The sequence below is a fragment of the Podarcis gaigeae genome, assembly GCF_964106915.1.
Source record: "Podarcis gaigeae genome assembly, chromosome: 13".
NCBI classification, from domain to species: Eukaryota; Metazoa; Chordata; class Lepidosauria; order Squamata; family Lacertidae; genus Podarcis; species Podarcis gaigeae.
In genome coordinates, this window is record NC_139689.1 from 38,173,227 (window position 1) to 38,186,388 (window position 13,162).

A 13,162-nucleotide genomic window follows, 5' to 3' on the forward strand; every position below is an offset into this window, starting at 1 on the left:
TATTGCAAGGTGGCTCATTAACAGCCTGATCAATGAAGCCCTGCCTAGAATTTAATATTTATGTATTACTTTAAAGTCAAATGTTGTTTGACTCCAATTCCCGCCATCCCTGATTATTTGCCTGGAGCTGATGTCCAAGATTTGGAGACGCAGAGATTAGCCTGCCCTGCTTTTACAGTGTTCAAAGTGCCTTATGGCCATCATTTCACTAATACGCACAGACGACTTGTAATAGAGGTCAAGTAGTTTAGGGTGATTGAGGCTAAGGAATCAGTACTTGCTTAATGACAGGCAAGATTTGGGGAATTCCAGTTCAGCCTTGGCCACCAGCACATCAACTCAGAGAGGGGGGGGGGGGAGGAGGGAGAATATCAGAAGATGCTGCACTGCTGCAGAAGGAAAGAGCTATTCCTACCGGAAAGGGTGAAATCAGGAAGGAATAGTATGGGAAATAAATAGAAGCAAAGAAATTACAGCAGCAGCAAAAGCACAGTGCTATAAATACCACACTGAAAGCTGGCAACACCAATTTCAGTCATTATCGAACATCCCATGGTGCTGTAATACTCAGCATGCGACAGACAGACTAGACACAATGGCTGTACTGAGGTGTACTTAATTGGATAGAAGGCACCATTTCAGCACCCTACCTCTGCCACAGGTTAAGTTCAGAAAAATCAATCTCAACTCTCCCCAGAATCGGGTACAAACAAATTTTATGGATGCAGCATTTGAACTGATATGCCTTCCAGCAGAGACTGGTTTTTTAGGGCACTGCCCCACCTGTCTGCCTTCTTACGTCAACCATTCCAGGGTGAAGTATTTGCTATCAGCTTCCTCCTCCGTTTCACTGTTGCCCTTGTGGAACTCAGGAGAATGGGAGACAAAACTAGAATTTACTTGGCTGCCCCTAATATTGGTCTTCCTGCCAGCCCCGCCAGCCACACTGATGCCTTAATACAAACATGTCTAGACAATGGTAGCTTTCCATTTTTTCCTCCCAAGAGTGAGGAACAGATATGCAAGACATACAGTGGTACCCCGCAAGACGAACGCCTCGCAAGACGGAAAACCCGCTAGACGAAAGGGTTTTCCGTTTTGGAGGCGCTTCGCAAAACGAATTTCCCTATGGGGTTGCTTCGCAAGACGAAAAAATCTTGCGAGTCCCCGCGGTTTCCCCCCGCTTTCCCCCCTTTTCCTAAACTGCTTAACAGCTGATCCGCTGATAAGCCGCTTAACAGCTGACCCGCTGATAAGCCGCTTAACAGCTGATCCGCTGATAAGCCGCTTAACAGCTGATCCGCTGATAAGCTGCTAGACCGCTGTAGCGCTAATCTGCTAAGCTGTCAATGGGCTTGCTTCGCAAGATGAAAAAACCGCTAGACGAAGAGAATCGCGGAACGGATTCTTTTCGTCTTGCGAGGCACCACTGTAAACTGGTACTCATCGACATTGCTAACCCAGTGGCCTCTCACTTCCATAAAGAGCAGGGAGTGAGTGGATTAACTCTAGTCTGTAGAATCTCTCCGGCAGGATAATCACAGCTTGCCTGGGAGGTCCAAGGGCTCTGTCTCAGTGCCCACATCTCATCTTGGGAGTCCAGTAGGGAACATCCCCTCAGAAGGCCGAGTCCTCAGCTGTGAGGGCCTGGAGGGTGCTGGTTGCCAGAGACCGCAGAGCAAAGGTAGGCACATCTGGCTTCACAATCAGGAACAGTTGGTGCCGCTTCCCCTGGATGGCATAGGCCTTATACGTAGAGTAGACCAGGTAACAGTGCTGAGGACAGTGGGAGAAACCAGCCTGGAACTCCTCCTGCAGAGGGACTGAGGAAAGGACAACAAATATCAAGCTCCACAGGATATAACAGAGGCTGGAGGGCAAGTTTGGCCCCACACGCAGAATAGTAATTTTTAATAATAATTTATCATTTATACCCCGCCCATCTGGCTGGGTTTCCCCAGCCACTCTGGGCGGTTCCCAACAGAATATTAAAAACACGACAAAACACCAAACATCAAAAACTTCCCTAAACGCCTTCAGATGTCTTCTGAAAATAAGATAGCCGTTTATTTCCTTGACATCTGATGGGACGGCATTCCACAGAGCGGGCACCACTACCGAGAAGGCCCTCTGCCTGGTTTCCTGTAACTTCACTTCTCGCAGTGAGGGAACCACCAGAAGGCCCTCGAAGCTGGACCTCAGTGTCCGGGCTGAAAGATGGAGGTGGAGACGCTCCTTCAGGTATACTGGGCCGAGGCTATTTAGGGCTTTTAAAGGTCAGCACCAACACACTGAATTGTGCCCAGACACGTACTGGGAGCCAATGTAGGTCTTTCAGGACTGGTGTTCTATGGCTTTGGCGGCCACTCCCAGTCACCAGTCTAGCTGCCACATTCTGGATTAGTTGTAGCTTCCTGGTCACCTTCAAACATAGCCCCACAGAGAGCGTGTTGCAGGAGTCCAAACAGGAAATAACTAGAGCATGCACCTCTTTGGTGAGACAGTCTGTGGGCAGGTAGGGTCTCAGCCTGCGTACCAGATGGAGCTGGTAGACAGCTGCCCTTGGCACAGAACTCACCTGCACCTTCATGGACAGCTGTGAGTTCAAAATGACTCCCAGGCTGTGCATCTGCCACCAGGGAATGTCGGCTTTGGTTACGGAAACAAAGGAGGGGAACTAACTTTAAGCCTTTGAAGCTACAGTAAAAAAAATTTATTTGGAAAAGGCCCCTATGGCTACTGCCTTGCTCAGTCACCAGGAAGTTCCACCTGTCACAAGAACCTGAATTTTGCATAATAATAAAATGTTCCAACATGCAAATACTTGCCACAACTTGAAATGTCACAGAAGAACTTTTTGGGATAAAGAATCAAGAACTCACCTGCACTCTCTTCGAACTTCTCACAAGGGAAGTACAAGGAGACAGTGAGGGAATAGAAGGAGCGGAGGGCAGAGAGGCGATTTTTCAGGGGCATCTCAGATCCTGTAAAAGTGCAGAAAGATACATATTTAAATGCTCTGTTGAGAGAAAAAGAGAGAAGAGAAGCAAAAGGAGAGGGAAGAGAAAATCCTGGAAAAAATAAAGGAAGAAGAGAAGAAGTTAAGATCTAAACCAAAGTCACAAGAAATATTAAGAGAAATAAAATTCTATCAGATGCAATATATGGAACTGATGAATCAAGAAATAGAATGGAAGATAAAGCAGATGAGACAAAAGACATTTGAATCGGCAGATAAATGCGGGAAACTGCTATCATGGCAATTGAAAAAAAGACAAAAACTGAATACTGTAACATCTTTGGAAGAAGATGGAAGAATAATTACTAGACCAAATGAGATAAGCAATTGTTTTCAAAGCTTCTTCAAAAAACTGTATGCGCAAGGCCCAACAAACGAGCAAGAAATAGAGGAATTCATCAGAAAATATGGACTTTCAAAAATCTCAGAACAGAATAAGATGACCTTAAATGGGAGAATAACAGAACAAGAAATAGAGGGTGCCATTCAGAATATGAAATTGGGGAAATCTCCAGGACCGGATGGTTTAACTGCAGGATATTACAAAATGTTAAAAGAATGGTTGATTCAACCATTGAAAGAAGTTTGCAATCAAATTTTGGAGGGGAAAAAGGCTCCCGAATCGTGGAAAGAGGCATTCATCTCACTTATACCAAAGACAGAGACTGGCAAAAGCCAAGTAAAAAACTATAGGCCTATATCACTGTTGAATGTGGATTATAAAATTTTTGCAGACATTCTGGCAAAAAGATTTAAAAGAGTGCTAGTAGGGGAGATTCATAAGGACCAAACAGGCTTTCTCCCAGGGAGATATATGTCAAGTAATGTGAGAAATATTTTAGACATTTTGGAACTGTTGGAAATGGACATTAACAAAAAGGCAGTTTTGATCTTTGTGGATGCGGAGAAAGCCTTTGACAATATCAATTGGAGTTTTATGATGAAGAATCTCCAGGGAATGGGGGTAGGCCAAAGATTTCAAAATGGTATAGGTGCGATATATGCAGAACAAAAAGCAAAATTAATCGTGAATGGTAGGGTGATGGATGATATATCAATAGAAAAGGGTACACGACAGGGATGCCCTATGTCTCCCCTCCTGTTTATATCTGTCCTGGAGGTTTTGTTAAACATGATTAGAATGGACCCGCTGGTTAAAGGTATTCAGGTCGGAGCGAAACATTATAAATTAAAGGCATTTGCAGATGACTTAGTTCTAACATTGCAACAGCCAGAGGAGAGTACGAAAAGAGTGTTGGACCTAATTGAGATATTTGGTCAAGTGGCAGGATTCAAACTGAACAAACAAAAAACCAAAGTGTTGGGGAAAAATTTGATACCGGAAGAAAAAGATAGATTTCAAAACGTAACGGGTTTGGAAATTGTTAAAAAAGTTAAATATCTGGGGGTAAACTTAACATCAAAAAATGCTAACTTATTTAAGGACAATTATGAGAAATGCTGGACAGAAGTCAAAAGGGATCTAGATATATGGTCTAGACTGAAACTTTCCTTGTTAGGCCGTATAGCTGTTATCAAAATGAATGTATTGCCGAGAGTGTTATTCCTGTTTCAGACTTTACAAATTCTGGACAAGATGGAGTGTTTCAAGAGGTGGCAAAAAGATATATCTAAATTTGTCTGGCAGGGCAAAAAGCCCAGAATTAAGTTTAAGATCTTAACAGACGCAAAAGATAGAGGGGGATTTGCCCTGCCGGACTTGAGGCTCTACTATGAGGCAGCAGCTTTTTGCTGGCTAAAACAATGGCTACTTCTTGAGGACACAGACATCTTAGATCTAGAAGGTTATGATAATAACCTCGGCTGGCATGCGTATCTGTGGTATGACAAGGTGAAAGTGCATAAGAGTTTTAAAAACCATATGGTACGGAAGGCATTGTATAATGTCTGGATTAGGTACAAAGATTTAATGGAAAATAAAACCCCCAGATGGTTATCACCAATGGAAGCAAAAGCAGTTAAAAAACTTAACATGGACTCAAATTGGTTAAAATATGATGAAATGTTAGAAAAGGATGGAGAAAAGTTTAAATTAAAGAGCTATGAAAAATTAAAACATAGAGTTAGAGATTGGCTACATTACCACCAAATAAATGAAGTGTTTAAGCTGGACAGGAAAGTAGGATTCCAGAGTGAAAAGTCAAAGCTAGAAACGGAACTGTTAGAACCCAATACAAAAAACTTATCTAGAATGTATAACCTGCTGCTGAAATGGAATGTACAGGATGAAACGGTAAAATCAGCTATGATTAAATGGGCACAAGATGTTGGTCATGACATTATGTTTGCTGACTGGGAGCAGTTATGGACCACCGGTTTGAAATTCACGGCATGTACTGCTTTGAAAGAAAATATTATGAAAATGATTTACAGGTGGTACATGACTCCAGTCAAGCTTGCTAAGATCTATCATTTGCCCAATAACAAATGTTGGAAATGTAAGGAAGCTGAAGGAACCTTCTATCACCTTTGGTGGACCTGCCCAAAAATTAAGGCCTACTGGGAAATGATCTATAATGAAATTAAGAAAGTCCTTAAATGGACGTTTTCAAAGAAACCAGAGGCTTTTCTTCTGGGCATGGTGGGCCAATTGGTACCGAAGAAGGATAAGACTTTTTTTATGTATGCAACCACGGCAGCAAGAATTCTTTTAGCAAAGTATTGGAAGATGCAAGAACTACCCACTCTGGAGGAATGGCAGACGAAGGTGATCGAATATATGGGATTGGCAGAGATGACCGGAAGAATCCGTGACCAGAGGAAGGAGGCGGTGGAGGAAGATTGGAGAAAATTCAAAGTATACCTTAAGAACTATTGTAAAATATTGGACGGTTAAGATGTCGAGAGGCTAGAAACAAAGAACTACAGCTGTAAATCGTAAATTAAAGGGGGAAACTTAATGAGAACATATAGAGAAATTGACCGAAGGGTTGCTGACACAATATAAAATAATGATGCAGAGAAGGGGAGGTATGGGGAAGTCATGTTTTATGTATTTGTTTGTGATTTGTTTGTTTTTCCTATACCCTTGTTCCCTGTTTTTTTTCGTTTTGTAAAAACAATAAAAAAATTATGATAAAAAAAAAAAGAGAAAAAGGGTGGGCTCTCTCCGGCCTTCCCAGTGCAATGCAGCTTGAACCATACCTTCAGCTGAAGTGCCCTGAGGCTGCACGGTGAAGAGGCTTTTCCTCAGATCTTGGTTGATCAGCAGCAGCCTGTAGGAGATGAGATTGTGAACAACAGTTGGGTTATAATGGAGCCAGGGGAAACGCTGGCAAGGCTGGCAGTATAATTTTCAAAAGGGTGGAACAAACATGAAGCCAGCCCCTACAGGGGTTCAGATCCTCAAAAGTGCTCTCTTCTCCCAGAAGACTCACCCCAGGATCCCAGGGGCAAGAGCGATGCCAGGAGGCAGGCACCGAGGAGGGGCTCTGGCACTTGCCTTCAGAAGATCCAGCAGCGGCTGCCAAAATCGCTTCACTAACTATAGGAAGAAAGAGAAAGGGCTTGGTAGCACCACTAGGTTCCAATTCTCTGGAGGGACAGAGAGCATGCCCTATGCAAGGAAAACCCCAAAGCCTCCCTTCTTCCTTGAATAATAGTTGTTATTATTATTATTATTATTATTATTATTATTATTATTATTATTATTACCCCACCCTCCCCGGCCAAAACATCAAAATATATGACACATTACCATAAAATCAAGCCAGTTAAAATACATCCTACATCCTAAAATCAACTCAGAATCAAAGTGAAATCCAATCAGATGGCAGCCCGCAAAATAGGGATGGGCCTTAAATGCTCACCAGGCCTAACTGATTATACTGATCTTATATGAGCCTGTGAGAAAGGTTGGGGGGGCCATTTTCATGCAGGTTCTTATAAGGAGAGAGGGGGAGTCAGACTGCACCCCGGCCAAAAGCCTGGGGGAATAGCTCCGTCTTGCAGGCCCTGTGGAAAGATGTTAAATCCCACAGGGCCCTGGTCTCGTGTGACAGAGCATTCCACCAGGCCAGGGTGCCACAGCCGAAAAGGCCTTGACCCTGGTCTAATTTCCTTGAGGCCTGGGACCTCCAAGATGTTATTATTTGGGGATCGTAAGGTCCTCCATGGAGCATACCAGGAGATGCTGCCCCATGCAGACCAGAAGTGAGAGGATGAGGACGGCAACCAATGGGTGGGTCAGCCCTTTGCAAGGGGAGGGGCAAAACACTGAATTTCTCGTTCTTGCCTAAAGGGAATGGCCAGGAAACGGATAGCACAGTCCGTAGAGCTATATGGCAGTCTTAATCTCAGGGTTGTGGGTTCAAGCCTCATGTTGGGCAAAAGACCCCTGCACTGCAGGGGGTTGGACAAGATGACCCTCGTGGTCCCGCCCAACTCTACCATTCTATGATCCTAGTTGCTTCACTTCCAAGGTCCATACCCTGCTCTCTCTCACCTCATCAGCCAAAAACTGTAAGGAGGGCTTAGGCCCACACAACAGCAGCACCTCCAAACCAGGCACGAGTTGGAGCGTCAAGAAGCGGTGGGGGACCTGTTGGGAGTGAGGGACACAGAGAATCAGAAAGCTACACTCCTCTACTGGCCCCTCCCTGAATCGCCAACCAGCTCACCGTGGGGCTGCCATGAGGAAGGTAAACGGGCAGATCGCGGGAGGTGTGAGGGGGCAGCGAGCGCACCAGCCACACCAGCAGCATGGCCTCCGAGGCTGCCAGCTGCCACCACTGCTCTGTTGCACACAGCACCTGACCGCCCACAAGCAGGCTGCCAAACCGCGACTCTGCTGCAGCGGCAAAGATTTCCAGGCACTCCTGAATCGGGAAAGAGCAAGGCAACACAGGGAATGTAAGAACAGCCCCGACGGATTAGACCAAAGTTCCATCTGATCTGATTCAGCATCCTGTTCTCATCTAGGGGAAACCCACAAGTGCACAACAGCACTCTTCCCATGAGCGATTCCCAGTAAATGTTATTGAGAGACATACAGCCTCTGATATATACAACTAATCCAGAATGCTGCAGCTAGATTGGTGACTGGGAGTGGCTGCCAAGACCATATAACACCAGTCCTGAAAGACCTACATTGGCTCCCAGTACACTTCCAAGCACAATTCAAAGTGCTGGTGCTGACCTTTAAAGCGGCCTCAGCCCAGTATAGCTGAAGGAGCAGCTCCACCCCCAACGTTCAGCCCAAGAACAAGCCAGTCTCACCTGCAGTATTGCCCTGGAGGGCACCACTGTGCATTCCACACACTGGGTCAGGTCAGCACTGCATTTGCCAGGCTCCAGGAAACTGTCAATCAATTTGTAACATGCCTAAATTGGGGGAGGAGGAGGGAGAGAGATTTCATATTTAAGCTACCAGGGATAAAAACCGACTTCCAAACACATGGAATAGGTAATGAAATCCATTTTTTAAATATTTGAATGATAAAAGTGTAATGTGTGAAATAAAAAGAAATCTGCAGCTAAGAATTCAGGCTTTGCCTAGTTTTTTACTAGAACACCGAGGTCCACCTATTAGAGGCAGGGCAAGACAGCTTAGGTACGAGGGAAAAAGCAGGGTGCCTTTGAGCATATGTTAAACCCAGGAATCTGCAACCAGAACAAGAATCAAGTTGTTCCATGAAACAATCCACTACTGGTTCCACCCATTCTGCAATATTTTTCAGCAACATCATTCGGAGGGAAGAGCTTTTTAGCTGTTACAGCAACCTCCAAGTCGCTAGCCATCCTCGGGTCAGGCGTTACCTTCAGGTCTTTTTTGAGACGTTCAATGTTGCGTGCATTCACCAGCTCCTCCAAGCCCAACACCAGCACCTGCAGTAAAACACACAATTGCCTCCTAAAGATCCTCTGGTTATTCCTTCTGCTTAAAGATTCTTAGAAAAAGATCCTCTGGTTATCTCTTCTGCCAAAGAGGGTATATACCAGCTTGCCACAAAGAAGCACAGCGCCCAGTTCCTGCATAAGCCAGGCAGGTTTCTAGACATAGCTTGATAGGCATGTGCTCAAGTGGATCACAAGATGTGGTGACAGAACACCCGTGTATTTTAGGAGCCAAAACTTCTCTGGCCTCAAATGTACACTTTATGCCTTCAGATTAGCTTATCTAGAAATAACCCCCTGCAAGTCTCCTCTCCACACCTAAGGGTGCCCTGGAAGTGGTGCCCACCCTCCAGGTTCCAAATTTGCATTCTCTGCCATTCTTTCTACAAATGCGAAAGGATGGTTAAGGTGTGCTATGGTTAACTAATGCACAAATAGCAATCAAACTGCACGAAAGGCTTAGCAGGTAGGACAGGTTGGGGAGATTTTAGGGGAAACAAACTTTCCTTTTCCGTATCTTACTGAAATAGACCATTTCCTGTAAGACACCAGAGTGGGCTTGTGGGTTTTTTTGCTATTCCGCATCAGCCTTCATCAACCTGGTGCCCTCCAGATATTTTGTACTACAATCAGCCCCAGCCAGCACAAGGAGCTGTAGTCTAAAATATCTGGAGGAAGCCAGTTTGCAGAAGTTTTCTCTAAATCAGCAGCAGTAGCTCTAGGCTCACATCACAACTAAGATACCTTGGCTGAAGAGGATCAGTACGCTATGAAGTTTATATAACTATTTAACAAACACAGAGAAACACTAGAAAGCACAGTTGCTTAAAACTGAATGCCACTCAACTGAGACAGCTGCTCCCTTTGGAATTATGTACCATTCCAATGCACTGGCTTGCCTCCCACTTTCCTGTTACATACTAAGGCCGAAATGACATTCCACCACCTTTGACTGCTCACCATGGCACTGAAGACATTTTCAAGGAGTCTTCCAAGGCTGAAGTCACTGGCACCTTCATCTGAGGACAGGACAATGAGGGTGATGCTGAGAACACCAAACACAAAAATGTTAAGGGTATAAATACAGACAGGAAATCTACAGGAACTCTTCACCTTAAATGCCACCATGTTCAACAGAGATGCAGCCTACAAACAGCTGTCTACAACCATGATGGCTAGCAACTTGATTTGGTTTGCCATCACAAAAGAAGATGTGAAAAACTTGAGTGAACCCTATAAAGGCAATATTGTATTTATGTGGTAGCCTGCAAGCCATGGATGGCAAGGCACTGTGTGCAGGAAAGTGATAAGGCTGCTAGAGGAAGGAGGACAAGCATAGTAACGCAGCCCACTTTCCTTCCTCTGACAGCCGCAAATGACTAGGAAAAAATTATGTAAGTTAGCAACTGTTGCCCCTAATTTACTAGGTATCTGCTGCTACATTTTTTTTAAAATGATCATTAGGGCTGAAAAGCCTAATGAAAAGAAGCTTGTGTGTGTGTTTCTGTTCAGCTCTTTAGTATTTTTGTGTTACATTTTAGAACAGAGTTTTGCAACAATGAAAGCAATAATTAAATACAGTTATTGGGGTTTTAAGAAGGCCCCCTTGGATTGAATAAAATATATAAGAACGCTGCACAGGTCTTATGAGACATTACAAATGAGAGGGATTTGTCCCTCTGTCCCCACTGCTCCTGCTAGACTGAAATTCCTGCCCTCTGCTGGAAGCAAAATGCATCCCTCTTACCGCAACGAACCCTGAGGAAGGCATGGAACCTCACCTGTTATGAAACACTTTCCACACCACTCGAGTATTCTCTGTACAGGCAGCAGTCAGTAGGACATCCAGGTTGGAGCCAAACATATGAACCCCATTCAGGGAGCCAATCACAGAGAATGGCAGCTGTGGGATAAAGGTAAGCTTTAGTATTCTATATATTAATATGCAAAGATGTTATATAAAGGTAAAGGTACCCCTGCCCGTACGGGCCAGTCTTGCCAGACTCTGGGGTTGGTGCGCCCATCTCACTCAAGAGGCCGGGGGCCAGCGCTGTCCGGAGACACTTCCGGGTCACGTGGCCAGCGTGACAAAGCTGCATCTGGCGAGCCAGAGCCGCACACGGAAATGCCGTTTACCTTCCCGCTGGTAAGCGGTCCCTATTTATCTACTTGCACCCGGAGGTGCTTTCGAACTGCTAGGTTGGCAGGCGCTGGGACCGAGCAGCGGGAGCGCACCTCGCCGCAGGGATTCGAACCGCCGACCTTTCGATCGGCAAGCCCTAGGCGCTGAGGCTTTAACCCACAGCGCCACCTGCGTGACTCCTAATTTTCCCCATTCAGACTGACAGTAGCAATTCAAAGTCAGTGTGGAGGCTTATTTTTTTGCCCTGCTAACGGAAGGGGTTTTAAATCAGCTTTTGCTAACCTGGTGCCCTGCAGCTGTTTTGGACTTCAACTTCTGTCACCCCCACCAGCCAGTGGTAGCAAGGGCTGATGGGAATTGTAGTCCAAGGCAGCTGCAGTTTGGTGAAAGCTGCTTTAACTTTATCATGTTTTTAATCTGTTATGTAATCTTTGTATTTGAATTGCTCCTCTCTGATTTTAAGTTGCCTTGATATTTTTTTGTAGAAGGCGATGAGCAAATAATACCATATCGGATCATTCAGTACTGACTGACTGATAATGACCCCCGCAAGATATCAGGCAGAGAGAGACAGCGAGGTCTTTCCCAGGCCAGCCAACTGAAATTAGCTGCAGATTGTCAAGGGTTGTAGCAGGAACCACCTTCAAGGCATGTTGCTGTACTGCTGAAAAATGGATATTTCGTACAAACCTATGAAGTCGCTATGTCATACCACTGGGCAACATACCCCAAGGCTCTCTACTTTGACTGACAGCATCTTTTCAGTTACAGATAGGTAGCCGTGTTGGTCTGCCAGTCAAAACAAAAAAATTCCTTCCAGTAGCACCTTAAAGACCAACTAAGTCAGTTCTTGGTATGAGCTTTCGTGTGCATGCACACTTCTTCAGCATCTTTTCAGGCATTGCTCTTTCCCAAAGCTAATTCCATACACAAAGTATGTGCTGTACCCACAAAGAATCGTAGAACTGTAGAGTGGGAAGGGACCACGAGGGCCAGCTGGTTCAACACCCTGCAATGCAGGAATCTTTCGCCCCAAAGGGGTCTTGAACCCATGACTTTCAAATTAAGAGTTTCCTGCTCTACTGACTGAGCTCTCTTTGATGAACCGCCCTGAGATCTTGAGATGAAGGGCGGTACAGTGGTACCTCATAGGGGACGCAGGTGGCACTGTGGGTTAAAGCCTCAGCGCCTAGGACTTGCCGATTGAAAGGTCGGCGGTTCGAATCCCTGCGGCGGGGTGCGCTCCCGCTGCTCGGTCCCAGCGCCTGCCAACCTAGCAGTTCGAAAGCACCTCCGGGTGCAAGTAGATAAATAGGGACCGCTTACCAGTGGGAAGATAAACGGCGTTTCCGTGTGCAGCTCTGGCTCGCCAGAGCAGCGATGTCACGCTGGCCACGTGACCCGGAAGTGTCTCCGGACAGCGCTGGCCCCTGGCCTCTTAAGTGAGATGGGCGCACAATCCCAGAGTCTGTCAAGACTGGCCCGTACGGGCAGGGGTACCTTTACCTTTACAGTGGTACCTCGAGTTAAGAACTTAATTCGTTCTGGGGGTCTGTTCTTAACGTGAAACTGTTCTTAACCTGAAGCACTTTAGCTAATGGGGCCTCCCGCTGCTGCCGCGCTGCAATTTCTGTTCTCATCCTGAAGCAAAGTTCTTAACCTGAGGTACTATTTCTGGGTTAGCGGAGTCTGTAACCTGAAGCGTCTGTAACCCGAGGTACCACTGTATATAAATCTAATAAATAAAAACAAGGGCGCAGTGGGGTGGGAGCAGAGGCCACAACCCCCCACCTGCTGCTTGGAAGAGCCACCTCGGCTCCTGCAATACAAAGGCACTCCGCTGCTGGCCGTGAGGCACAGCAAAGTCACGGAACCTCCTGCTTCGTCCCACATCTTGGGGGCTCCTCCACTCGCTCTTCTCCGTCAGCGGCTCTGCGCAAAGGAAGAAACACCCCCCCCCCCGATCACCGCCGACGCCCCGTCAGGTCTCTCCGCCGCTCTTTCCGCTCCTCCAGCACGACCACATCAGCCGCCATCTTGGGGGAGCCCGCTGCACGCTGGGGCGCGAGCGACGCCGTCGCCGTGGCAACAGGCGCCTCTCAGTGATTGGCTCGTTCGCTCCCCTTCCCTTTCCCCGCCACGCC

At 46.1% G+C, this 13,162-nt stretch overlaps 1 protein-coding gene across 1 annotated transcript; it reads right to left on the reverse strand.

The window, feature by feature from the left end:
- Positions 1 to 1,534: 1,534 nt before the first annotated feature.
- FUZ (fuzzy planar cell polarity protein) lies at positions 1,535 to 13,047 on the reverse strand. The gene is made up of 11 exons (XM_083709650.1): positions 12,810 to 13,047; positions 10,657 to 10,778; positions 9,836 to 9,920; positions 8,798 to 8,866; positions 8,258 to 8,362; positions 7,660 to 7,857; positions 7,485 to 7,580; positions 6,418 to 6,524; positions 6,185 to 6,255; positions 2,883 to 2,984; positions 1,535 to 1,823 (listed from the first exon to the last, which is right to left on the reverse strand). The coding sequence occupies exons 1-11, from the start codon at positions 12,909 to 12,911 to the stop codon at positions 1,618 to 1,620; spliced, it is 1,263 nt and encodes a 420-aa protein (XP_083565776.1). The 5' UTR covers positions 12,912 to 13,047; the 3' UTR covers positions 1,535 to 1,617.
- Between the last annotated feature and the right edge of the window lie 115 nt (positions 13,048 to 13,162).

Bases quoted from the DNA above. Each gene is read 5' to 3' on its own strand.
- FUZ (XM_083709650.1), bottom strand. From the start codon at position 12,911: ATGTGGGACGAAGCAGGAGGTTCCGTGACTTTGCTGTGCCTCACGGCC. The intron at 10,779-12,809 runs GTGGGGGGTTGT...TTTATCCCACAG, and splicing joins GTGGCTCTTCCAAGCAGCAG to CTGCCATTCTCTGTGATTGG. The intron at 1,824-2,882 runs GTGAGTTCTTGA...TCCTTTCCTCAG, and splicing joins GAAGTTCGAAGAGAGTGCAG to TCCCTCTGCAGGAGGAGTTC.